Source organism: Eleginops maclovinus, chromosome 4 (assembly GCF_036324505.1).
Source record: "Eleginops maclovinus isolate JMC-PN-2008 ecotype Puerto Natales chromosome 4, JC_Emac_rtc_rv5, whole genome shotgun sequence".
Lineage (NCBI taxonomy): Eukaryota > Metazoa > Chordata > Actinopteri > Perciformes > Eleginopidae > Eleginops > Eleginops maclovinus.
In genome coordinates, this window is record NC_086352.1 from 22722753 (window position 1) to 22750508 (window position 27756).

Genomic DNA, 27756 nt, shown 5'->3' on the forward strand with positions numbered 1-27756 from the left:
TTATGATCCAACATCATTTATTTTTAAAACTCAGGAGTACAAGTTCAGCCGCAGCCCTTAGCAGCAACACACTTTCATATCTTTGCAGTGATTAAACATTTTGTTGGCAAACCGTTAAATACTGTTTGCCCTACAGTATTGTATTTTGTGTACATAATACATTAAAGGCTTGTCTTTTCAGGTAAGTGCTGTGTCAAAGGTTCAAAAGGTCAGAGTCTTTTCCTAAACATTCACAACCCGTCTGCTAATGCTGCAGCAGATTTAACCACATGTAGACAGAGCCTTGTAAATTACAGGGAATTTTAATAATTAGAGGAAGTATTGATTATTTAAAAAAGTATGGTCTTGTGTTCTTTACTAGTCACAACATTTCTTATGGCATCTAGGAGGAACATTACAATTTCACTTAAATGAAGCCTAAAACATTCACACATTTCTGACACTAAAAGAAAAAGTAGTGCATCAAAAGCCAGACGTCGACAAAGACATGAAGGCTGTAAATAGTTAACAGTGCTGCACTTCATGTGTTTAGTAATATAATGCAAAAAAACTCAGTTTGCTACAGCCCTTATTGGGTCAGGTAGAACACAAAAAAACAATTGTTCAGATTTCATTACATTCAAAATAATTCAAATGAGCCCAGTTTAGACTCTTTAATGTGGGAAACTGAGTATTTGTGACAGTGTACGTGTGAAGCACAGGCTTCCCCTGCTGTGTGCAGTCTCACAAGGCCTTCAGGCAGCGAGTTGGGATAAATTCAATCATTTACACACTGTACTACAGCCCCACTGCTCCGCTTTTCTCCTTAATGAGCGTTGAAACACAACGCCTCATTTGCTCGGTTCTGGATTTCTGCAAACCCGCAGCTTTTAAGAAGACTAAATCCTGATTCTGCCTCTAGCTGGCTGGTTGGATTTGAGCAATTCTGGATGTATTACAACATCTCAGGGCTATTTTGAAAAGTGCAATGTTAAAGTCAGAAGAGGCGTAATCCCATCCGTGTCTAAGAGGAAGCTTTTCTGTGAACATTTGGCAGCAACATAAGCTGTAGTTCAGAACCATCAAGCAAACAGAGAGGGGGTAATGTTGAGAAAGACTTCATCGGTATGTATGTGGGTGTGTGTGTTCAGCTGTCCCAGTCGGTGCTGTGTGTCTCGTCTTCTCTGTCATCAGAGTCAGAGTCGGCTGCAACCTTCTTCATCCTCATCATGGCGGCTTTGATGCTGCGCTCAAGCTCGTTTTCATCGCTAGCCGGTACTTCTACATGTGAAGGAACCATCTACAGCACAACAAGATTTAATATTTAGTTTGATATACAGTATTTTTGACATATTCACAAAGCCCTGGTGTAAGTAATAACATTAAACATGTCTTTTAGCCAGGAAGTACGCCACTGAGCCCGACTGCACAACCCAAGGATCCTGACACTGTCCAGCGGTTATTGATCCATCAATTCTAGCGGTTATTAACGTTAGGACTACTGTGACTGCTGCTGCCTCTAAGGTCAGCATTACACTTGCTAGTCGGCATGGGACAATATAGGATTTTATCATGAAACTCAATAGAAAAAACTCACAATAACTTGAGTGTAGTTGATCTGCCATATTAGGAAAATGGTGAATATCAAGTGACATAAAACAGCTGTCTAGCTTGTAGACGAATGGTGGGGAGGTGTGGAATGAGAGCCTGATTTAAGAAATGCAGGAATTATCATCTAAGATAGAGCACAACATTTTTTGGTATCCCTCATTTTATAAAGGACACTTTATGACTTTCACTGAGAAATAAAGATGTCTTTCATGCAATAAAAAAGGTGTTTCTTCATCAAATGTAAGGTAAAGTATGATTTAGTACCAAGAGTTCTAAAGATGCTTTAATGATTATTTCCATTATGTCAGAAGTCAGAATTATTATGGCTTGGGTCATCTTGAAATAAAATGTTTGTATCATCCCAGGACTACATGCTAGTATTTTGCAATGTTGTGTGCAATAGGCAGAGATCAGTCAATATATTGGCCTGGCTGATATGTAACCTAGATTTGTCCGGATCTCTGCTCTTCAAAAACCTCTCACCTTCTTCAGGGTGACTCCCTGTCGAATGGCAGTCATCAGAAAACTCCTCGAGTCCCCAGCAGGAGATGCTGTCTTTGGAGCGGAGACCTTTTTAAGCTGAATCTGTCCACGCTGCAATGAGGCCAACACTTCGTCCATTGTTCCTGCAGTAATACAGCAATAGAGGAAAACAGATACTTTTATGATATTTGAAGAAGCTGGACGTGAGAAAGAACTGTCTCTGCGTCGTAACATTTTTACAATACAAAAATAGACTACACCGAGATTTTGGGGAAAAACAAATTGCTCTTGAATGGCTTGGAAAATATTAACTGGTGCTGGACATTACAGGACACCCTGGAGCTGAGTTTGCATCAGTAGGAAGACAACTGAGGAAAACGCCTGCTCTGGCCTCATGGGGGAAGCTGGGAATTTAGGATAGAACACCATGTACAGTCACACACACAATCTTCCCTGCAGTCTGACAAATTCACACACCCAACTGTACTGTGGTTTATTGCATGGATGTGTACATTCTGTGTTTTTGACAGGTTCATAAAACTCAGAATTATCATGCGTGTGTTTCGTCCTCACCTATATTTTGTTTGAGCGTGTTCTTGGCTGGAAAAGGAGGGTCCTCTTTTTCACTGAGAGGCATCGGTTTGTCTTCAGAGGAAGGTGAAGCTTTGACAAGTGGAGGCCGGAAAGCGGGGGGCAGTGGTGGAGGTGGAGGAGGAGGAGGAGGAGGAGGTGGTGGGGGAGGAGGTGCAGTGGGGGGTGTTATTGTTGTTGGAGGTGGCGGTGCAGAGAAGATTTGGACAGGTATGTCTCGTGGCTGCTTTTTCTTGGGTGTTTTATTGCGTCTGGGTGCAGGCCGGACAGGGGGGGGGCCCTCGGGTGGGCCCAGGCTGATGATGGACAAAGGCTGTGAGGGACACTCTGTGGGAGACATCCTGGACTGAGGAGTCTTCAGGATGTACTGGCCATGTCGTCTCTTGAAAAGACAAAGAGAAGGTGAATGTTTTTTAGAAAGAGAACATTACCTTGTCTTGTTTTAAGAGAGGCACAACACATGTTTTGTTTTAAATAGCTCTCACAGTGACTCGAGTTTAAACTGAAATGACAGAGACTGTGCAAACACGCACGCATGGGAAAAGGGTTTGAAAGTTATATTTTTTACTCACTGATGACGCACAGGAACGCCAAAGTCATTACAATGCGTGTGTCTGAACTAAACATCATGGCATGCACTGCAGACACGGGCTCAAACAGGGCTGGTATCGTTTGATTGATTAAAAATACTTCCATTGTATACACTCTTTGCTACTTAATTGTTTGTATTTGGTACTAGGTTATTTTGGTTGATACCTCAAATGTCACCGATACCACGCCCTGCTACCAAGGTACTCTGGGTGGAGTAGTTAATAACAACATGTTGAGATAAAGCATGTATAAAGCCTCTTGGGTTTAATTGAGCAGAGACAATGAGAGAGCCTGACCTCTCTGAAGGATCGTAATCTGCTCAGAGTTTTCTCTCGCTCCGTGTCCACCCACTCTTTCCTCTTCTGGTCCTCCTCTTTCCTCTTCTCTCGTTTCTGTTGACAACAGAGAGTGACAGTGAGAGATACAAGGAAAAAAAAGTGAATTAGCGTAATTTGCGTCATCTTCTGCCGACGTTTCAAGCTTCTCTGTAGATTGATTTGTTGCCGTGGTGACGTACCAGGTGGACCTGATGATGCTGGTTGAAGAGTATGGAGCTCTGCTTGGCGGGAAGCTGCTTCTGCTCTTGGGCCTCCATACACTGATCCTAACAACACACACAGACATCCCCACACTTAAAAATAAATAAAAGTATTAAATGGCAGCTACTGTAGAAGTAGATCAAATGCAGGAAAACTGATAACAATGGGCAAATAACGCCTCAGCAATTAAGGAGAACGTTTTTGAAATATAACGATGTTGCTCTTTTTGCTGCCTTTGTAGATATTCATGCCTGTTGATAACTGTGGGTTCTTCCTGGGAGCCTCTAACTAACCAGGGGATTCTTTACACTTTGTTCTGAGCAATAAAATGTTTTTTTAAATCAGACACATGCAGCCAGCAACAAGAGAAAATGCCAACTGCACCAACTGTGCTTCAATTACTCTGCTAAAAATAAAACAGTATAGCAAAAAAATACTTTTAAAGCAATGAGCTGTGAAGCGATGGAGTGAGGAACACGCCACAAACCTATTTTAATGTATTGTATTATCTGCTATTTAAAAATCTGACTCGGTCCTCGCCCGCACCTTTTTGTTTCGGAGGTAAGCTCTCCGGGAACAGATGCTGCCTCTCTTGGTCTCCAAGGTCTGCAGCCGTCTTTTGAGCTGAGTGACAGCGGGAGAGTCCTTCTGTTGAACACCTGTGTGGAACAAGCTGTGCAGCTCCTCTGGATCCTCACACACATCGTAGTACACCACCTCATCCTTCAGCTCTACAACACAAAGCCAGTCCCATCACTCACCGTTAACCTGTTCAAACACTGCTCTTTAAACTCACTCAAGTGTAACTAACACCTTCCCTTCAGCTTTCTATTATTTTAAACAGAGATGACATTGTGCTCAGTCATGTAAAAATGTGCTACGTCTATTTAAAACTTTGTGCACCCATATGCCACACCAACAAGCTAGGACTGTGTGATATAAACCACAGTCGTGCAGGTTAAGCTGTATAGGCACTTGACACAGTCTGATTCTTTTCCTGATTTGTTGGTAAGCTTATTTCTGAAACAGCATGTGAGGAAACACTTTTCTGAATAGGGTGAAGGGGTTATGAAAGCCTGATAAATGCAGGTATATTTCTGGCTAATAAACAAAACAATTCCTAAATTTAGAGAAATCATTGATTTTAGTCAGCTTTAATTACTTAATTTAATTTAGACCCGATGCATCTAAACTGTATTTCTCAGGTTAATCTGACTAGCACAGATCGTTTTAGTTTCAACGTTTACATGCAATACAAGAAACCAGGTCATCTGCGTTTGTTGGGAGCAACAAAGATCTCTTATTAATTATTCATACATTACAACAAGTAGTTGGAAAAAACACCTTGCAAACTGATGAGCATTTTATTTACAGTATAAACTTGGAACTCCACTGAAAAGCTCATTAAATTCAGCAGCCTCCTTGGATTCAAACCTCTCAAATTTTCTGTCAGCTGTCCTGCAGCTTTTGTTTCCAAGCAGCAACTGGTAGACGACACCTTGCCACTTTTATGTCGGGAATATAAACTGAAACCAGTTGAAGTGACAGACACAGACAGGCACACAACCTGGACGCCAACACCAGATGTCCCAGGAGGAGCAATTAGGACATTATTTACATGCACAAAATATGTCCCTGAAGTAAACCCAGTGTACGAGACACAGAGCGGCCAGAAGAACCGAAACCCCTGTACATCATAATAAACAGTCCTGTAACAAACATGTTTAACAAAAGTGTGACATGATCTTCTAGAGAGTCCTGACATTGTAACGCAGTCTAATAAACACAACCACAGAGATGTGCCTTTTCACTGAGTCAACATCACAACATGGAAGTACTTTAAAAGGTTCAGTTACCCAAATGAAAAAATAAAAATGTTTTCCCTCTAACACGCACCTCCACAATTAGCTTCCAAATTGTACTCCTTCTTAAGAGTCCTAACTCCTTAAACATCGAACAAAGAAATGCATAAACATCCATAAATCCACATTAAAAAATGCCTTAAAAAAACCTCCTGCTGACACCAGGAGCTCCTTCTCCTCATAAATCCAGTACATGCCTGAGGAAAATCACGCTTACACTTTAGTTGTCTGCATAAGCATGAGTACAGTGACAACAGGAACAGTTAATGTGTGACCCTTCAGCTAGTGCAGGGCTTTTATATCGCAAAGCATTACCTTGTTCAAGTGCATCCACTCATAGACATTTGTGTTTTTGTGTGACGGCCTTTATTTTTTCCAATTACAGCTTCACAGAATGAGATGATCTTGAGCCCTCTCTCAGTAACTTGTAATTGAGCTTCTGCCATTATGTTTTCTTTAATAAAAACGTTTTAAAAATAAAAGTGCTCCATATATTTTTACGTCAGTATGAGTCACCGTCCGCCTGCACAAGGACATTACTGTCATCACCTGTCTGTTCATGTCATGTGTCATCTACCTTTAATCTGCCGTCGCACCGTGTCTATCTGAGCCACCAGCAGCTGCTCCTCGTTCTTCAGGATCTCAAACTTGGTGTCGTACAGCTCGAGTTGGGTTTCATAAAATCTTATCTCCAACTGGTCCACTGTGTCCTCCTGCTGCCCGTCCTCAAACCTGGGATCAGTTCTGTGGCTCTTGACCCGGCCAGACAGGCTGCCCAGCTGCACCGCAACAACAGACACAAGTCAGACAAGTTATTCATCTCAGTATGCAAATACCTTGAAGAGACTTAATCTTGGTTCAGTAATCTGAAGAGATGGAGGAGGTTGTAAGAGGCTATTTTTTTAATAAAATGGGTGCGATGAAATACACCTTGAATGGATTTTACTTTAAACTCAACTATTTTGTGAAAGAATATCTTCAACATAATCATATTCAAGACATCTCTGCTTGGTATTGTTTGCCTTGAGATGTAAAAAGTCTGTGTAACTGATACGGTTTTTAAATGAGACGGATATATTCTCTTCCTTGAGTGTTGATGGTTGTACTTTCTGTCTGTTGTGTTCATTTATATTTAACCTCACACTGTTGTGCTGTCTCTGCCATTATTTCTATCTGAAGCAACTTCCTGGTGAAATAAATAAATAATAATAAAACGATTGCTTCAGAGTGTCCTTCAACTGGATAACAAGGGCATTTAAATTAATCTGTTATAACCTTGGTAACCTTTCAAGACAGTTTGTTTCTCACACTGTGATGCAACAGACTGAAACAACCAGCTACCTGCAAGGCAGGAGAGTTATGTTTGGTTTTCCTGACTTGTAGTTAATGTCAAAAAATGTATACAAATGCTACACTGTGTGAATATAGCTAGGTAGATCAATAGGGCTGTACAGAGTGCATTGATTTTAAACAATACATACAGTATGGTGTCACAATGTGCAGTACACATGGCAAGATTTTGCATGGGTACAGTGTATTGATCTTATTTTCCAATGCTCACGTACATCTGTGTCTGTGAGGGCTCATGGTGAGCTCACCGTGGTAGATACTGCTGGCATCCTGACTTTTAAAGAGCTGACACGGATGAATAATGCAGCCACATTAAGGTAAAGCTGCTGAAGGTGTTCTTTGACAAAAAAGCCAAAATATGCAGCATGACACCCTACGATAGAAAGAGCTGGCTGTGGTTTACCCAAAATATTGTGATCCTCACATTAGAAGTACAGCCCCCTTCACTCACAGATATGCAGATACAGTAGCTGGCACGTTCGAGAATGTAAATAGACTCAGATGCACTGACTTATTCATGCATGCAGGTTTTGGGGGTGTACCAAGGGAAATTTCTGTGTTTTTACCGAGGCTTTATAAATAGATCAAAGGACCACAGCAGCCAGATATTCACATCAGACTTGCATACCAAGTGGAAGATTCACTGTATCACATCTCTACAGACATAGTATTACAAGAGATAAGTTACAGATAGATCTGAATAATAAACCCAGCCTGATTCACCATTAGGGACTGTGCTGAATAATTACAGAACCATTTTTTTAAAACTGGGGATTATGGAAATGTACCATTTCTCTGATGCCGTTTTTCTTGCGGTTCAGGCACATCTCCTTAGCTCTCATATGCTGCAGGGTTTCTTTGGCCAAAAGGAAGCGCAGTTTCTCCAGTCTGGGGGCTGCAGATGCCCAGGCAGCAGCTCCGAAACGAGTCTTGTCCTCCTCCATCTGCTTTGACATACCTGGATATTAAATCACAAAGGACCATTATGTCTGCGTCACACAAAGCAAGTATATATTAGCAGCTAAAAATCAGGATGGCTACTTATACAAAAGTAAAATCTAATCAATGTGAGGTTTTAAACAGAATGGCAGCGGTCATAAAATACAGTTTTGAGTTTAGTTATTTACATATTCCTGACCTATCCAAGTGTGGACTTGAATATGAAATAACTTTATAAAATCACATATGTTGTTTGCAGTTGCAGTGCAACTAGGGACTCTGAGTGCACTTCATTTCCTGTGCGGAGGAAGACACATAAAAAGGCATAAATTCATACAGAAATAAGAGAAATAAACATAGCAACTTATACCAGCCAGAGCTTTTGAAGTTTGTGCAAAGTAGGTGACAGTGATGTCCTGAATTGAGGCGACCGCATCTTCTGCTTTCGTTCTCCACTCCTCCGCCTCCTTCTCCAGAGCTTCAATTCTCTTAGGACCCAAGTCCTCAAACTCTAAAGACTTCTGCAGGACCCAGAAAAACAGGGGACAGTTTTACACTCTGGGATTCAAAGCAGGTTTCTGGCAGATACTTTAAATTCAGCTTATTGTTAAAGTTTGTTTACACATTCTGCTTGGATTGAACACAAAAAAGTTAAATTGTGTCAACCAATCCACCATCATGTGTGTACAGGTATACAACTGGACCATGATGTAGAGCGGAAAGAAGGCCAATCCTTACATTAATGCTGTAGTGGGCTTCCAAATGACATGTAGCTAAGACTGAAAGGGAACTTTATTGATCAATGAATTAAATATAGTCCGTACTGGGATTTCCACCGTTAATTAATTCAAATTCAAATTCAAATTAATTTATATAGCCCAATATCACAAATCACATTTGTCTCAGAGGGCTTCACAAATCAGCAAACACGAATGACAATATAAAACAATATAGTAAAACGACAAGATAAGAATGAAAATACCAATGAATGGTTACATAACACAATGACACAGATACAGTTAGAATACAATAATAAAATGAAGGGTCCATGAGGAGTTTAAAACCAGTCCTAACTGTACGCTGCACCAAAGAGGAAAGTCTTCAGCCTGCTCTTAAATGTGTGCACACTGTCTGCCTCTCTAATAAACAATGGAAGTTTGTTCCAGAGGACCAGAGCTTGGTAGCCAAAAGCTTTAGCACCTGATCTTATTTTGTGAACTCTGGGAACCACCAACAGACCTGCACTTTTGGATCTTAATGTTCTTGGGACAATAGGAGATTAAAAGATCCTGTAGGAAGGATGGTGGCTGACCATTGAGCGCTTTGTATGTAAGGAAAAGTATTTCCCTTACATACATTATGTAATTGAAGTACAAGGTACGTCGACTGTCATAATGCCCAGGTAAAATATTCCGTCCAAACACTTTGAATTGTAGCAAAATAAGCTAAACCATGTCCCAATATTGTTCTTATATAGCCAATCTAATTATTTTGTTAGATAAAATGCAGTCGTGTAGTCAATATAGGTAATGAAAGAAAAAAGAAAGATGTACTTTTAATAATCCCCGTGGGAAAACTCAATGTTCTGCATTTGACCCATCCTAGTGTTAGGAGCAGTGGGCTATACGGTGCCATACGTACGACGCCCGGGGAGCAGTGTAGGGAACGGTGCCTTGTTCAGGGACTCCACGGTAGCACTTGGTCTTTCGGGGACTTGAACTGGTGACCTTCCAGTCAAGCCCCTAACCACTTTGCCACCACTGCCCAAGATGCAAATCCGGGTCCCCAGATTGCCAAACCCACACTATGGATAATGGATGACTTTACTATCTTTTGTCAATAGATCTTAACTTGTGAACTGTGCACAGTCTGGAGTTATTGGAAATGTTTGTAAAGAAAGAAAGCTGCAAGGTAAGTGTTTAGACAGTGATACAAATAGTGGGAGGAACTGTGAGCGTATAACACAAGTACTGGCATCTTTAAGCAGTTACATAACACAATGTTCTTTGGCAATAAATGTGTATTCGCATTAAATAAGGCAAAATGTTCTTCTTGAGTTGAGGATGTTCCACCTTTCAGTTAATTTGGTTAACATTGAAATTGCTGATGAGAAGAAATTCAATAATTATATAAAATAAAAAAATATATATAATAATTTACCACATCTTAAAAACATAGCTGCTAATAACATGTCTATTTTTACCAGGATCTCCATCTTGTAGAGGCAGGCCAGCTCTCTCATGTCCCTAAAAGGCTGCAGCAGGTACTGGAAGAAGGTGGTGGCCACAGTGACCAGGTCCTGATACGCCTCGTCCTCTTCCTCGTAGATACGCAGCAGCGCCACCATTCGGTCTGCACTGCCATGACTCTGCAGGAGCTGCGAACATGGAAGACATAAACGCCATTAGCTGGGTTTATTCTGAGCGCACAACCAAGCTTTTCTCTAGATGCCTTTTCTTACAGCACTAATTTAACAGTCAATAGTAGTCATTTGAGAATAAACCATCATGTAAGGTCGACCTAAGAAGTTGTCGGTTCATGCCACTTTTGATTCCTGGAGTCATTTCTTAGACAATGAATGCAAACAAATGTTTCCCATGTGACGAGAACTTAGATCACAAACATTGTATTCACTTCGGTCAGATTGATCAATTACTGAAATGTTGTCAGGAAAGGGAAATAACACGGTTTAGTGATGTAGGTGTGAATGACGGATTATTGAAGATACTCAAACCTGTGCAATATAATTCACTACTTTTGTATGCACTAGAGGGCGACATTATAAGGCTTAGCTGTAAGATAAAGTGCAAATAAAATCCAACACCATCAAGCTAAGACCACGATCTGCTCTCTGACACAGTGTCAACAAAGCATTATATGATTTTAAAGGTGGTTTAACTGCATATTTTGTATCAAATGCATTAGTTGTAGAGATGTTGCTGTGTAGCTGACTGGATTGTGAACTAATCTTAAGTAAATAAAATGTTCAGGATGGGAGGGTCAAGCTGCATTGCTGTGTACAAATCAATTTATTTCAAAGGTTTGTCAAAGGGTAAACAATCACAGACTGATAAAACAAACAGTGATGGTGATGTTGCAAAGTCTTAAGATACATACACAAACAAACAGGAAATATTTGCTGTGTCATGGTAGACCAGTAACACCACTGTGTGCTGTAACTCATGTACAGTAGGGGAATATTCAAAAGAAAATAATTAAGGGAAATATAGCTTGCAGGAGTTTCCTTTACTAAGCATTTACTAAATCTTCGTCCAACCAATCCAACATTTAGAAGTGTAACATTCTTTCAGATAATATTAGTGTGGTTGTAAACACTGTATTTTTTTACTGCATCAAAGAAAGCTTCTTATACTTCTATAGGTTTATATAGAGGCAAGAAAAGAAAACATGGACAAACTGAAACACAGCGAAGTCTATTTATATCCTAAGAGAATATGACAGACATTACAGGTGTGAAGGTAGTTTGTGGTTTGATATTTGACAGACATTCAATCAAGTCTGCACATCGACTTTGAGTCATATTTTCATAGTATCAAAATTAGTGAAAATATGAGAGACTTTAATTAAAAGATATATATGATATTATACTGGATCCCTATATTATACTGGATCCCACGACATGGAAGCTAGTAAAACATTTTTTTTTTAAAGGGAACATTTTGATAACAATATCCACAGAAAATAGAAGAAGCCCTAAAAACCAATACACAAGAGGTGTGTCTTATTTATCCTGCGTAGTCATAATATCCGTAATGGATTAGGATTCAATCGTTAACATGACATGGAAGCAAGGACTGAACGTTTCAACAAAAAAATATTAAAATAAAATATGCAATGTCCTATTTGTCTAGTGTAATACAAATTAAATGTTGCATAAGTTTGATTTGTTAAGTCACAGACCAATAGGAGGCCTCTATCTTGGCCAGGCTTGTAAAATACGTTTGCCTGCGATCGATGTGAACCTGAGCACCTGTGGCTCATTTGATCCCTCACCTGTCATACCCCCCTCACCTGTCGCACGTGACCCTTGGCCCTCGACATCTCCTCCTGCATGCTCTTCCTCTTGAACTCTTGCAGATTTTCAAAGTACTCCTCAACATCCCGCTCATCCTGCGTGAACAACGTGTCGAGCACAATCTTTCTTCCGCACACGTCAATAGCCGTGCTGAAGTATTTCTCCAGTTTCCTGCACGGCGTGTCTGTATCCCTCTCATCATCATCCTCCCCGGGACCTCCTGACCTGCTGCGACTCAGGAAGAGCAGGTCCCAAATGTTGCCTTGGTCGAACTCTGATAAGTCCGGAAAGCAGTGTGTCAAGATGTCCGCTACACACGTGAACTGCAAGTGGATGTGTTTGAGGTCGCTGACGGAGAAGAGTCCGGCCCAGCTCACCTGAGGGTCTCCGGAGACTCCCTCAGCTCTGCGTTTCTGTCGCTGTAGCGTCCGGTTGTGGCAGGTGACGGCGAATTTACACTCGATGACGCTCCACTGTACGATGAAACCCAGCTTAAACGTCTCCGGTTCTTCAAATATGTTACTTTTCACCGCCACCCACCCATCCAGACTGTCCAAACGCTCAGTTTCTACGTTATTCATCTTAAAAACAGTTGTTTCACTTCGGCCCCCGAGAAGCTTTTGGCTCTGTTTACCATGTCAGCCATTGATGTGACGTAAGCCGCCTTCAAGGATCTCTGATATATCCGGAACTATCTGCTTCACTAGAGCACAACATTTAAAAATATAACAACTGCATTTGCCATTTTGATACAATCCCATCGACTTACAACTCTTTTTATATATATAGTATTGTATATATTATATGGTTAGAACGGTTAAGTATTGCTTGATTTCTAACGTAACATCATCAGTATTAGCTATTTTAGTTCGTTTCCAATGTACTGAAATAGCAAATTGTGTTATTAACGAGGAACCAGGAAGGCATCATAATATCCATGCAATGTTTTCAACTTCGACCTTTGAATCACATGTTAGGGGAATTCCACCTCCTTAATAGCAATACATGAAAACTGATATCGGTTTTAAGTTACATAAGTATACAGTGTTATCAAAACGAAGGTTTATTATTAGTTGTGTGCTTTCTTTCAATAAATATCCAACTTTCTGCATGTGTGTGTTTGGCATTCCTATGATATTTGAGCAATCCGAGTAGCCTACCATCTATTTTCGTCACAGCTGCTGGGTGAGGGTTGGACTGCCCACAGAGCTGATTTGTCGGAGACCCGTGTTGGCCTAAAATGGCCGTTGAGAACCGACTGGTTTGCTGATTTATCAAGGTAAACATGCATCAGATAATATAATCACAATTCATCATTTTATTACTAGCAGACTGTTATGTTAGTGACAACTTTTGGGGTTAATGAATGAAGAGTATATTTTTGAGTTATTCTCTTGTGTGTTTATTCTGTTTAGTTATTATTGGAAACATAATTATTTGTTCTTAAAAGTTGTGGATGGATAAAGGACTTAAGTAAATACACCTGTCATCAGAAACTTTTGGAACTCCCACAGCCTCTTCTCATGGACTTGTTTGAGATCAGAGGAGGCACACTTGATGTGATTGCAGAGGAAGCTGAGCACCAGGATTTGAGCAGAAACTCAACCATAATGGCAGACAGAGAAGCGAGGGCCACCCGAGGTGTGTCCACCTACCAGAGGTTTTCTGTGGACACTAATGAGTCCCTTCATTTTGAGCCCTGTGAGGACAGCCTTCCTTCTCCCACTCCACCAGAATATGAACTGGATGATGACAATGTGTTCAAAGAAGGAGAAACTGAGGTGAGATGTTGACACATATTTTGTCCATGATGTATGAATGAAACATTACAATTGTTTTACTATATTTTTCTAGTAAAATGATTTGTTAGGACTTAAATCACATTTTAAAATGGTCTTGGTAAAAAAACATCATAAATAAAGAATCTGCCTGCTAGAGATGATTAGTGAAAAGAAAATCCATTAAAACATGCACATTCATTTTCTTAAAATGACAATTATGTTCCACATTCCAGAAGATGGAGCTGTCCACTTGAAAGCTTGTGTTAAAAAGAGACAGGCTGACGGCCTCCTGACGGCACAGGCTGAAAAGTAGTTTGTTACTGGATTAAATTAAAAAGATAATTTTTTACTTTCAATTGTTTTCAGAGTGAGATTGTCACAGTCAGGAATCAATTGCAAGGGAAAGTTGCTGAAATGGAGAACTTTGCAGGTCATCTGGAAGAAATCTTTCTCACTGTGGAGGTAAAGTGATTCTCTAAAGACTTTCAGTTTAGTGGAATGTGTTTTGACATTGATGTATTATTTTATGGCTAGGTGAGCGTGTTGGGAATACTTCTTCTTGAATAATTTAGTTTTATTAAACTCAAAGACAAATAGAAAGTTCAATATGTCAGATTTCATTTTTGTAAGTCCATGTGAGTCTCCTGGAGGACCCTAACTCAGGAGTCAAACACAGCCTTATTATTCACTGCCTCCCTTTATCCATCATCCTCTCCTCATTTATTTTCTTTACAGAGATAGTTTTATGTGCAACACATGTAAATCTCTTTTAACTGTGATCTTCTAAATGTGTGTGCAGGAGAATTTTGGCCGCCAGGAGCAGCACTTGGAGCAACACTACAACGATGTGCTACTCACGCTATCTCAGCGTTACGACGAGAGGGCGGCGGGCCTGGAGGAGGAGAAGAAGGGCAAGCTGGAGGCGCTGTACAAGCAGCTGCTGGGCTGTGGTCGAGCCATGGATGCCTCCAAGGAGCTCATTGAGACGGCCCAGAAGGTGTACCGCAGCCAGGACAAGAGGCTATTCCTGAAGGTGTCCATGCGTGTATTCAAGTGCAGATTATTAGCTCCAGTGAAGGATTTTACTGTCAATGTTAAAACAACTGTTGATAGTGATTTTTGGATATTAAATATTTCATTTCTACATTTATTACTTTATTCATTTGCTTTCTTTGACCTTTATTGACAGGCAGTTATGCCCACCATTAAAAGGTAATTATGAAGCTTGTCAGTGAGCATGCCACATAGTGTGACTGTCCTTGACTGCAGTGTGATTTCAATAGACTATCAATAGTTTTTTTGCCTTTAGTCTTATATTATGTAAGTAGACACCTTTTGAACATTAATATGTTTTATCCAAACAAACAGCATGACTTAAACTACTTGAACCTAAATGTATAATCGTATTAATCAGACTTTGATTCTTTTCCTTGTCGTTCAATACAAGAATTGAGGACTTTGCCAAAGAGGAGGTAGTGCTCACGTTGTCTACAAGTCTGGAGTTTAACACACCCCTCTCTGACATGTCGGATGTTAAAACCATGATGGACTCCATCAACGTTGTTCCAGGTCTGATTTACAAATAGTTTCCCCGAAATCAGTTACAATACTACCAACAATCAATCAACTATTTGTTATTACAACACAGAGATGAGGGGTCAATTTTAGAAGACATCATTTGCCTGAATGACTATTTATTGGGTTTAGCAGAGAAATAGACGTTGGTGATTATTTCTATTGCATTTTAAGCACAAGCTCAGTTGGTGATGATGGGAAGTCTCCCAAAACATCAGCTTTCACTATGATGGGGGCTGTTGTACATAGTAAGCCTAAAAAGGCTAATTGAAAGGATTACAGTGATATTTTAAGAACATTTTAGGGATGATTTTACCTGACCAGATATGGTCAAATCCAAGTTGGGAATGTAGTGGTGGAAAAGCGTTGTGGATGAAATATATTCAACCAACAAAGCAAACCAGAAATAGTTGTCCACTTTGAGATTAAACTACAGCAAGCAGCCGTTACATATTTTATGCAAAACTGCTCCTGTACCGTTGTACTTTTGATTGCGTGACGTGAGAATGAAAACAAAGAAAAAATGTTTCTCCAATATATAAACAGCTCCATCAGCCCCGGTAATCAACCCACAGATGCCCAACTCTGCCTCCCAGACGTCCCTGCGTGTGTGCTGGAGCCTGTTCTCCGATGACACGGTGGAGTACTATGAGCTCTACTACAGGCCGGTGCTGGAGGATACACCAGCAGACAGCACCTGTGCACCACCTGGTATAAGACAGAGACATGGATTGCATGATAACACCATCTACTGTTGGAATAACATTGATTTGGAAATTTCTCTGAAGGATATTGGCAGCATGTTGGTAATTAGTGCAGCCATAATTAAATATTTGCTTGCTTTTCAGTCAGCAAGGTGAAAGTGAAGGAGACCCACTGCACTGTGGCAGATCTACTGCCAAACGCTCAGTATGAACTCTGGGTGACTGCCACCAACACCACGGGTATCAGCCCAGCAAGCGAGAAGGCCTTATACATGACAGGTAATAAATGTTGCACTCCTACAACATGAGGGTTCATAAAACTTGTGACAGTTTAGTTCATTGTCCTTTGGTCTCAGGATGTCTCCTACAATCACTTTTGTTATCTATTTTGTAATCGTTCCAGCCTCACAGGATTGATGTTAGAGAGAATAGAGTGTAAATCCTGATTGTTCTCTCGCTGTAGTGCCATCGCCACCAGTGATAAAGCAGAGGGAATGCACCAGCTGTCCAGAGGCTGCTCTGATCCGCTGGGAGTCAGGGAACACCAACCCTGTAGACTCCTACACGGTGGATCTCAGTGAGATGGGCACTGATGGCACCGAGAACGCTATAACTGAGTAAGAGCTAGTTATTAACACTTTTTTACAATGGAATCCTGGCCAAAACAGAAGAATAAAATGTTTCACATTAATGATAACAAACCCACTTAAAATAGCAAATAACTTTAAAAATAAGTGATCAGTAACAGTACATGACCATTACAAATAATCCTTTTAATACTGTTTCTGAAATCTTCCATGAAAAAGATCAAGTGTAAAATGTCTGTAGCTCACACCAGGTTGAAGGTGCAAAAACTTTACAAAAGCATTCACCAAGGAGTTCAAGGAATTAAGTACATCATTTGTCTCAGTGACCAAAGGTTGCTGTTACAAGCTCAGGATTGAATTGTGCTTACTTTTGTTAACTAAAAATAGTCAATGAATTTGCAGAGCTTCAAAGATGCAGCACCCTTGTGATATTGGTCTTCACTGCCCTGTGCTTTTAATAAAGCTTTTGCTTCAATACATCTATAAACAAGCCCTTGTTAGTGCTTGCTTGGGATTTTTTAGGTCCCATGGTTATAGAGCTGCTGAATCAAGACACTCTGTCCCAGAAAATCTATTCTTAGCCACAGCTCCTGCAGTACTGTTAGCCTCGCATACCGTCCTCACATTTAGGTTCATTTAAATGTTTCATCCGATCACTTTGGAGAACAGGCAAAGCTTTTTTTATTTGAATAGTCGCAGGATTTTTTGAACAGAGGGACCTCAATGGTATTAATTGTAAAAGATCCCTGCTCATATATGACAAAGTTCTGAGTTAAACACCCCGTTTATCCAACTACTATTTCAGGCGTTGTGAGACGAGTTGTTATTCCAAGGCTTTACACTCTGCTGAAGATATGGAAATAAAAGCCAACCCAAAAAGTTGTCATCACTGTGCATTAGGTTTATTTAAAAAGTAAGTGATATCAGCCTTCTGTCCCATTGGTTAATCCTCCAGGTCTATTGTAGCCGTGCCCACCTGTCAGTGTCTGATCCAGCTGCAGACAGGACGCCGTTACCTCATCTCTGTGAGAGCAGTCAACATTGGTGGGCCCAGCGACAGGAGTGAAGTTATCACCGTCTCCACGACAGGTGAGAAGCATCACTATCAGCCTGTTCATGGCACTTTCAGACATTGGGGGAATTATTCAGGAGTCAAAGTAACAGTACTGATTTATAAAAAAAATAGTATGGGAGAGCCAGAGGTGCCTCTTAGATTAATCTATTGACCCCATTATGGGTCCTGTTTCCCAGGTTGGGAGCTTGCAATGACATGTAAGTGATCAGGATGGACCTATTTTTAAATGCCGATAATGTTGGGTAATTTAATTTATAAAAATGCATAATCTTTTATGTATTAATCAGGGTTTTTAAACACCTTGATCTATATGATTGCTAATTTAAGATAGTTATATAATTGTAGTGAAGTAGGAAGTATAATGTAGCATCAAATAGAAAGTACCTCAAAATTGAGTTTGGGAACCATACTCATTCAGTAAGTCCACTTTGATAGTTTCCATCACTGCTTTTTCCCTGTGCAGGTACACTCTTCTACCTCCTGGAGGAAACGGCCCATTCTTGCCTGTCCATCTCTGAGGACGGCTTCACAATATTATATGGCGACGAGGAGCTGCCAATCAGCGCTATGGCCTTAGACGATAACAACACCTTTAGCAGGTAAAAAAAACAATTGCTTATTTTGTGACAGAAGATAAGGGGACTTTTAAGGGTGTAGATATGTAAACTAAGGCTGTGTGCACAGATGTGTTGCTGTCCTGGGGGATCTGATCCCGGTGCGAGGCAGACATTACTGGGAAGTTGAGGTGGATGATGGGACAGAGTTCAGGATTGGAGTTGCATCTGAGGAAACGGAAAGGAACTCCTACCTCGGAGCCAACAACAACTCCTGGTGTATGAGACACATTCTCACTCCATCCAGGTAAATGCATCATGTCTGTTAACAACGCATTACTGTGGGTATTATTACTTTGGGACGGTTTTACATTACAGATTTTCATAAGCTGTGTTAACATAACTTTGTATTCAACCTTATTCTTCTACATAACTGACCTCAAAGGTAAGAAATGTCCCATTATGAGATATGCATACATCTGTTTGCTAAGTCACTTCATGGACTTTTTTATTCCCATTAAACAAGCTGGGGAATGTTTTCACTACAGAGGCCAAGTTGTTAAAGATTTTCAGTCAATCTGATGCAATTAGCATGCTAATCCCCTGAGGGTCTACTATAGCAGTACATGGAATCTGGGCCAGAAATATATTTTTAGCCGCAGGAAATTTCCCTTTACTAAGCAGATTGTGCATGCACTCCTACACAACGAAGCCTATTGATTGTAGAGGAGACAGTGGAATATCGGTTACTTTATAAGTGTTGCCATGGCAACTCATCTTGGTTCAAAGCAGGACAGTTGAATTGTCACATTTGGAAATCTATCCAGTGCGCCATATCACACAAGGGCTGAATGTGGTTTAAACGGTGGGAGAATCTTAATAAATATAGAGCTCCTGCGGTCACGTGACTTTTGGTTGGGAGCCACCATTTTGGCAGTCAACATGACCACCGGTGCCAGTGTTTTCTTACCGAGCGAGTATACTTCTCATTTTAATTCAAGTGAAATTCGGCTTTATAGTACAAAATTAGAGAGATTAAATATAAGCGACCCATATAATTCACCCGGTGTGCTTTTCAAGAGCATAACCTCCTGCTCTGAAGACGATGTACCCGACTTGCGCTACGCAGACATCCACAGCTATCTTGTAAGCTTTCCATCAGTGTACTCAGGAGACTCCCTCAGAGCGTACAAAAGCTTGGAGGCTTACAAATGGTGTCAGTCCGGCTTCGTAAACAACATTCAACTGTGGAGTATAAATAAGTATAAGTATAAATAAGAAGGAATATTTCAACACGGGTTTGTTTACCACTAGCTTGCTACAAGCTAACTTGCTAACTGGCTAGGCTGCGCCAGAGCCACACTTGTTGAGTTAAAAAGGGACATCACAGTGTCCGTTAGCTATAATAACTGGGTGCTACTTCTTAAATTAAACTAATTAAATTTAATTAAACTGACCAGAAACTTTTTGTAGCATTGTACTGTATTCCTTCACCCACCTGATATGAAGTGATCACTGCATAAGCGAAAGCCAACGGCCGGGGGGTCCCATCTTTCAGTCTTTTTCTGAAGGCTCCTGGCTCTTTTAATCGCTCCAATCCACTTCTCCCTCCTCTCCGCGTCTTTAGGAATGCGATAATACGATACACCTTTCTTTTTCCCACGCCTATTTGTGCAACCTGGTGCACAGCAGTTATCCACCATCCTTGACAGTCTGCCAGTGCCTGTCAATTTACTGCCGCGATGACTGCCAAAATGGCTGCCCCTGTCGTATCTCGTCACGTGACCAGCATATATGACATCATCTGCAGGAGCTCTATACTCTTCCTGGAGATGCTTACAGCGCCCAATTTAACATAATGTCTCGTATTCTTCAGCAGCTTCATCTGTTGTTTTTTTTAGCTATTTCTGTTTGTTATGCTATTTCCCTGTTTGTCAACTGAACGGGTAATAAATGGAATTACAAAGGCTGACAAAATGATCGCAACTAAATACCCTTTTTTCTTTAGGCATAAATTTGAGTTTCTGCACAACGGCTGGAGTCCTGACCTGAGGATCACAGTGAACCCGGTGCGGATCGGGGTGGCACTGGACTACGAGAGGGGGACTCTGTCCTTTTTTAATGTGGAACTGGAACAACATCTACACACCTTCCAGTGTATCTTCCAAAGTTATGTCCAGCCCTGCTTCGGCCTGGATAACCCAGGAGCTCTTACTGTGCACAATGGTATCGAGGCTCCCGAGTATGCATTCATCTGACACCAGAATTATGATGGAATAAACCCCAGGGCTGAGAGGACGTGAAATAACTTTGTTTTTCTTACTTACCAAAGTTCTGGGAGACAGTCCCAAAAAGTAAACGCATATGCCGGCTCTTCACAATTGTATAAACGGTGTAGGATCCAAAGACAACATGGCATTTTTAAGTGTGTCTTTATTATAGTATTCCATGGGAACAGGCATACACCATTTTCCAAGATAAGAAAAAAAGTTTCACTGAATTTTACAATATGTATTTATATCATCAGTAACTGCAGCAGACCAAGTGTTTAAATTAAAAAATAGGGCTTGTTTTTGATGAGCGAGAAGATGCTTTTAAAAGTGTTTTAAGAAAGAAAAGAATCCTGTAGTTATACAATAGTATTCACCCTTTAAAAAAAAGGGAAAATCCACCCTGAATACTTTCACACTGATAAGGGAGTATTGTTTAATAGTGACATTTTCTTTACAAAAATGTCTGTCTCTTATGTGCAGGTTTTAGAGTCAGACTCTTAAGAAAAAGCTTTCTATCAAGACAGCAATAACAAATAAAAAACTATTTTCTAAAACCATAATCTTTAATGAGCATGAAGCCACAACATGTGCTTTATAAGTCAATGTGGCGACAAAAATATGCACAATCAGTGAACTAGTTGGCAGGGTTTTCTATATTTACAATAGTGTTATAGGTGGGCTTTGTGTAAATATGCCCACCCATAGTAAAACCAACAGGTTCATACTCATTGTGTGACATAACAGGGAAAACAAAAACTGAAGAAGAAGTACACATGGCAAAACCTACACCAAGACAAGGAAAAAAAAACCTTTCTTCTTTAAGACCAAACCAGTGTTTGTTTTTTCATGAAGAGCCAGTTTCCTAATAATCATCTGTACTATTAAGGAATGATATATGAAGATTGTCAACCTGTCTGTAAAACCTGGTCACCTGCCTCTAAGTCCTAAAAAGGATGTCGTACATAAAGTGGATCCAGAATTTCCTCTCCCTAAGTGCCATATGGAGATGAATAAGAACCAAATGATATGCAAGTTTTAAAATGCCAAATTCAGCTTGGAAAATAATAAGTGAATAGTGCATTCCTTCTTTGTAGTAAATGTGGTAAGAAAATGTCAAAACACACTGGTATAGTCTTAAAACAGTGAATGAAAATGCAAGGGCGGATTTTTCCTTTCCGGGGTTTGAGAAGTGTGTTGGTAAATTGAATGGGGACTTTGGGTCTGTGAGTATCCTGGACTGTGGGGGTGGGGCAGGGGTTATGAGTTATCGGTCTTACTGCTGCGCGTCCTCTCCTCCTCTTCGTCGGATGAGTCTCCTCCGTAGGGGACTAGCCCTGATGTATCTTCATCCACTTTCGTCTTCTTCTCACCCACCTCATCTGGAACACCTGTAAGAACGCAATAAAATGGAGACAGAAAAGGAGAGAGAAGGGGAGGAGGGGGTGGCGAGAGAAAAGAAAAAAGGAAACCCATTGAGGAGCCCCATGTTAGCGTTGGTTTTTGGGTTCGTTTGATCCACAGCCAGGGATGGGAAGATATCAAATGAAACGGCAGCAGAGCACACATCCATAACAGGCCATCCAGGGACACATGTTGAGAGAGAAAACAAGGGAAAGACAAAAGACATATACAGGAGAAGAGCATTAGTGGGTTCCACCAGTGGGGAGCGTCACACAGGTCTCCACTCCTCCACCATTCCTCCATGGGGGGAGATGCCACTACATGTAACGGACATGTCCGAGGTATCAGACTCCGGATATTTGAGATCAAGAAATGCATACCCATTGATGCGGTGATGCCAGGCCGACTGACGGGATCTTCTGTGTCTCTCGGCCTTTTGCGCGCAACGGGGGCAGGGGCCACAAATAGAGGTGGTGGAGGAGGCATCAGAATCCTATCGAGAGAGAAACGCATCCATATCTACACCACACAACGCTCATCAAGAATAATTTGACAAGGGAAATTAGATCCATTCACAGACCTTTCTACTACGTTCTCCTTTCCAACAGTGGTGGCAGGAAGTGCCGACTCTTGGTTCGCAGGACCCTCCGGAGATCTGCTGGCAGGCTAAACAACAAACATAAAAAGAGGTTTAGAAAAACAATCTTTCAACACATGAAAACGTTTTCCAAAACCTACCCTGTCTCCTAATTAAAAAATAAACGTTGAAAGGATGAGAAGCTAAATAAAAAGTGGTAATTTAAACCTTTGATATTTGTCTGATGACAGGCAGGGAAATGTTTGGACAGAGCTTAGGGGTTGATAAGATGTTTAACCCATTTAAACCGGGAAAGCGTTGCTGCATTTCTACCATTAAAACTGGGGGCGCTGTTGCATCATTCTACCATTGAAGCCGGGAAAGCGGACACCTCATTTTCTAGTACAAGAGCTCTGGTATTTTTTTGCATTAATTATCGGCCTCTTAGCCAATGAAATGCATCAGAATATATACATATGTTTAAAGACGGCGACGATGATGACCATGAGTTTGAAGGTTTTGAAACCGAGTGGAGGACGGAAAATTACTACTCTAAACCAGAGTTTTTTCAACCGCACCCCAGGAGTGAAAGTTGATTTACTTGCATGAAAAGCCACAGCTGTAAGCTCTCAAATGCTTTTTGTTTGTATCTGCTACAGAGGCTGAGAAATCAATTATTTAGTAGGCGCTGACACAATTGCTGCTTGGTTTTCGGGGGTTCTTCTAAAATCGCCCATAGGTTTTCCAGGCGTTTTAGGCCTAAACGGGTTAAAATGGTATCCCTTTTCAGACAGACAGTGATGCAGCTCAATCACATGTCTATGTCAGAACATTCTGCTCAGCTGTGTTAGTCAGCCATGTATAGTGTATAGTCAGCCAGGGTAGTTAGATGTTTTCGTATTAATGTGACTCCCTGCTCAGCTTTTCTGAAACACATAGCAACACAGACGGTGTGCATGTAAGATAAACAAACTGCGACGGAGCGTAAATGCATGTCATTTTATTTCTTTGTATTTTATTTCATCTTTCAGTGATGTGAAGAGGTTTTACTCATCAGCTAACCTGTTCCTCCTTAGCACCCTCTTGGAAATGACGTTTAGGACTTCCCGAGTCGGGCGGGTTGTTTAAAGATCCTCCAGGCTCCACTGTCCCACTGATGCCAGCATCCTTAAGTAGAGCAAAACCAACACATACACACTGCTGCAGTGACCAGATAAAAACAAAAAGAAGCTGTGCACAACATTATAGAGTCTCCTGAGTACCAATAACCCCCTTACAACGGTCGGGACAGGTTTAAAGTAAAGCATTTCATGGGTTGAATAATTAAATTAAATATAAAATACAGAACTGTTGAAGAGTTAGCAATTACCTGGACGAGATAGGGATGTGGTTTTCTAGGACACACCGGATACTGAACCATTGCCTGAGAAGATGGAGGGTTTGTCGACATGTTAGAATGACTTGGGGGACCATTTGCATTACTCCAATAACCACTGGCTCCTGGGTACGCTGAATAGCCGCCAGCATACCCATTTGCTGGGTAGTTATACCAGGATCCCTGGCTAGAGTAATTGCTATTAGGTGGAAATCCATGTGCTGCGTATGCTGAAATGAAAGTATAGAACGTGGAGTTAATAGCATATATAACATGAACCAATAACGGTGTTCTTGATCGTTACGTATCTTAAACTTATTGAGCCACTACAGATGTCACTCGATTATTTACAAGAAAGTTGCAGTCAGCTAGTACCTGATACTCGGTCACCCTGTTGGAATAAGTTACAAGGAATAGAGGAATACTCACGTTGTGTTGAACCGGTGGCAGTGTACATCGACGCCATTCGTGCATTTTCCTGTCTCACCTGGAGAGAGAGAGGAATATTTAAGGAGTGAGATAACAATCAACAAAGGCTACACGGATTTATTTCAACAGTTGCATTGTGGGTAGGTGCAGAGCACTCGTAACCTATCTCTGGAGATCAGGTGGTTCACGCTACCATTTACTCTAGGAGGTGGGTATCAGTAAAAACTATATGCTTTAATAGTTTCACTTTCTTAAACCTCCTGTTACGAGTTCATTCAGTGACACTCACAACTTGATTTGTGACACAGTATCATGAACTTACAGTTTCCAGCAGACTCTCCGTAAGTTTCTTCGCTGACTCCAATCCAGCTGCATTTGGGTGGCTGAAAAACAGAAATGGCCGTATTTTAAAAATGAAAAAACAGGGCAATAAGAAAGAGGCATGTAATGCAAGTAGGGCTCCTAATGGCCGCTTCATTCCCAACTAAGAGCAAACATGGATTTATTAGATATTAGATAACTTTTTTACAGCAAAGATGTCAAGTCACGGTATTATTGAGTTAAAATGTTTAAGTTAGTAAAATAAGTTAACCTATATGTGGTTTGCTTCTAAACAAACATGGTCTTCCTTCTTTGAGCAGGTGTAAAAAGAACATACCTGATGTAGACATAAAGAGGCTCAAAAGACTCTCGTTTGGATGCTTGTTCGATATAGCCAGAACCTTTTCCCCTGAGAAAGACTCGAGCCCCCGTCTCTGCCTGGATGTGACTCAGGTACGAACCTCCTGGACCCTCGACCTTTTCATTCACGTTGAACGAGGGACACGCCTGGTCCAGACCCACAAATAGTTTTGTGTGCACAAAACTCTGATGATGTGGGGGGGAAAAGTGATAAATGAATGTGCCCTGCATATTCTGGTTGTTTATAATCATCTATAAAAAGTTTGACTAATTGTAAGAAAGCTTTGTAAGCAGGCGCAGAAATCCAAGGCTTTTCTCTTTAGACCAGGGAGGTTCTCTCTGCTTCTTTATCTGGGAGGTGGGTATCAGTGAAGGCAACATGGTCTTCATTTGCCTCACTTTCTTAACCTCCATTTGAAAATACTGACTGACACTATGACATGATACAGACTATCAATATTCATGAGCATGTTTCTCTGTTGTTTGTAGAGGGCTACATTTAAATATATTAGTGTATTATATGTTCAGTATGCCTACCCCTGAATGAGGAGCTGCAGGCCGATGTCCTGGCACCGAGTTGGTGTTTGGCATCCGTGGTGCAGATGGGGTAATGACAGGCCGAGGAGGCTGAGGGTAGAGTGTGAGCGGAGGCATTATGGGCACCTGTTGTCCTCCTGATGCTGCCGAGGCCCTCAACAAGTCTTCAGAGATGATTTCTTTTATCCTCAGCACAGCCTCTGATGTTGCAGAAAAGTGTTGGACATCAGTCATAAGGCACACAAACGCTTACAATATTTGTGAATTACATTAGAAGAAGAGTATGCCAGACTGCATATTGAGAACATTTAATTTTTTTTTTTAAAAGAGAAACTTACTATTGACTTGCTCTTGGTTCTTCCCTTGGACATGCAAATACAAAGGTCTTTGTCTGAAAGTAGGCAAATGAGAAATGTCATTGAAAAGGCATAACTTTTTCAATGTGTGATGTATAACTGTCAAATTGGGACAGAAAATCCTATGTCTAAATACAGACCCTGCTATTCCCTTTTCCCCGTCAGACATGTAATGGCCTTTCGTTGAGACGACTGCTCCACTGAACTGTCGGATCTGGAAAAGGTGAAAGGATATTTGATCAAGACATAAGGGGGTTATAGAGAATATTTTATTTAAAGCTGTAAAAAAAACTGCCTTCTTTATTTCTCTTTCTTTCCTCTCCATTTTCTTTGACATTGTTTGACAAATACAAGCCTCTTTTTCTAATTACCTCTTCCTGTGTTTTGCCTTTAGTAAGAAGTTCCCTGCAATTTATTGGTACATCGTTTATGTCAACCTCCGTGACCACCATTTCGTCTGTAGTCTTTGGCACATGCACATGTCGAGGCGTCTAAAAGAAATAAGAATTGAGAAGGAAAGCGGTTAGCCTTCTAATGGAACAATAAACAAGACAGTTATTTGCCATAGCTGTTTGAATCATGAGCACCTTTGCGAGCAATGGTGGAGGAGTCAACAGCTTTCCTTTTGCCATTAACATGGCATTTATTTTAGCAGCCATGGCTGCTGCCATTTCAACACCTCCCTGAGGTGCCGGCTTTTCTCCCATTTGTTGTGACGGGGAAGTTGTGCTGTTTGAACCAGCATTGCCTACGACTCCTGATAAAGAGACCGAGTGGGTTGCATTTTCACTGTTTCTCGGTTTAGGTTGGGCTGTCTTATCCCATCGGCTGGTTAGGCACCTGAGAACAAAAAAATTAAACAAGCATACTTGTAATCATGTTTAATATACAGTTTTAACCTTTTAAGAAAAGTACAAAAAGAAGGTACAGCAGAATGATTGACATATAAATATAAATAAGATCTAATGAATCTTTTAGTGCTAATAAGCTAGAGCATTGAGATAAATGTGATAAAATACAGGTCAAGTTGATGGTAACCATTACGTTGAACACGAGGGAGGAGCTATGGGAATTGTTTGGCATTTTTTCCCCCGTAGCTGAATAATTGGACATATGTTGCACGTGAAATTTCCCCCGAAAAAATACCAAATCACTGGATTCAAATGGCGGTGGAAACATGATGATAGCGGGTTTAAGCGGTACAAAGTTCCTTACGAAGGTAAAAACGTATAAATAGTGGATTTTTAAGTAGCCTGGTGGTAAACCGATGTTCGGTTTCATGAAATTAACCGAACCGGTTGTGTTTTGCTACAAATAAACATGCGTTGCGTGTTTTTAAGTTTATTTTCAGATACACCAGCAACAGCCAAAGTTAGCTAGCTGTAACTGATACTAATGCTAAGGTTGAGCTAGCTCAGTTAGCAAGTTACAATCCTGCTTATTAGGACTTTTGTAATATACATAAAACTATTCAAGCCAGCAGAGCTCAGGTATCCTTGTAACATACATCCTGGTCTACTTGTATTACGTTTAATGCCCATTAGCGATAGTCCGTGTGCTAACAGTTATTAGCAGGCCTCAACAATGCAGCTAGCTTGGCTTGCTAGCTTACTGCTACAAATATGCAGTGCAGCGTTATCTCGTGTTACTCAAGTTACGCAATGTATTTAAAAAAAGAGAACAAAAACTTACGGTGTGTGTCCCGCCATTCCCGAAGACATAGCACCACTCCACTAAATCTGAAGGAGAATTAAAACAGTTTTAATACAGTTGACGCTGGGCAACGGGAGCCATAGGTCTGCACTGGCCGTCGATTTCTTATGACGACTTGTCGCAAAGTCTGACTAGGCGGAAGTGGAGCTGTTTTCAT

General features: G+C 40.8%; 3 protein-coding genes and 1 non-coding gene across 6 annotated transcripts; 1 reads left to right on the forward strand and 3 right to left on the reverse strand.

Moving 5' to 3' along the window:
- On the reverse strand, positions 1 to 12645 carry LOC134863785 (WASP homolog-associated protein with actin, membranes and microtubules). Its single transcript, XM_063882493.1, has 11 exons — positions 11978 to 12645; positions 10149 to 10322; positions 8316 to 8466; positions 7795 to 7964; positions 6234 to 6435; positions 4341 to 4525; positions 3773 to 3859; positions 3552 to 3647; positions 2647 to 3046; positions 2074 to 2216; positions 1 to 1279 (listed from the first exon to the last, which is right to left on the reverse strand). Exons 1-11 carry the CDS (start codon positions 12560 to 12562, stop codon positions 1127 to 1129), a joined length of 2346 nt encoding a protein of 781 aa, XP_063738563.1. The 5' UTR covers positions 12563 to 12645; the 3' UTR covers positions 1 to 1126.
- Positions 12039 to 21359, forward strand: LOC134863786 (fibronectin type III and SPRY domain-containing protein 2). 2 transcript variants are annotated; one of them, XM_063882495.1, is made up of 13 exons: positions 12039 to 13260; positions 13475 to 13762; positions 14129 to 14224; positions 14562 to 14795; positions 14952 to 14974; positions 15210 to 15331; positions 15884 to 16048; positions 16186 to 16320; positions 16505 to 16658; positions 17584 to 17717; positions 18167 to 18302; positions 18388 to 18564; positions 20266 to 21359. In XM_063882495.1, the coding sequence occupies exons 2-13, from the start codon at positions 13505 to 13507 to the stop codon at positions 20513 to 20515; spliced, it is 1884 nt and encodes a 627-aa protein (XP_063738565.1). In that variant the 5' UTR covers positions 12039 to 13260; positions 13475 to 13504; the 3' UTR covers positions 20516 to 21359. The 2 variants fall into 2 exon arrangements, with proteins under 2 accessions (XP_063738565.1, XP_063738564.1); XM_063882494.1 differs by having other exon boundaries at positions 12040 to 13260; positions 13496 to 13762.
- On the reverse strand, positions 20673 to 27744 carry LOC134863787 (KH homology domain-containing protein 4-like). 2 transcript variants are annotated; one of them, XM_063882496.1, is made up of 14 exons: positions 27579 to 27744; positions 26474 to 26726; positions 26258 to 26377; positions 26027 to 26100; positions 25869 to 25921; positions 25531 to 25730; positions 24971 to 25179; positions 24635 to 24695; positions 24313 to 24370; positions 23878 to 24113; positions 23571 to 23675; positions 22512 to 22597; positions 22312 to 22424; positions 20673 to 21918 (listed from the first exon to the last, which is right to left on the reverse strand). In XM_063882496.1, exons 1-14 carry the CDS (start codon positions 27605 to 27607, stop codon positions 21788 to 21790), a joined length of 1728 nt encoding a protein of 575 aa, XP_063738566.1. In that variant the 5' UTR covers positions 27608 to 27744; the 3' UTR covers positions 20673 to 21787. The 2 variants fall into 2 exon arrangements, with proteins under 2 accessions (XP_063738566.1, XP_063738568.1); XM_063882498.1 differs by lacking the exons at positions 20673 to 21918; positions 22312 to 22424; positions 22512 to 22597 and adding an exon at positions 22650 to 23434.
- LOC134863955 (small nucleolar RNA SNORA47) lies at positions 25275 to 25406 on the reverse strand. The gene has a single exon (XR_010165768.1). It is a non-coding gene; the product is annotated as a small nucleolar RNA SNORA47 (small nucleolar RNA).
- Positions 27745 to 27756: the final 12 nt, after the last annotated feature.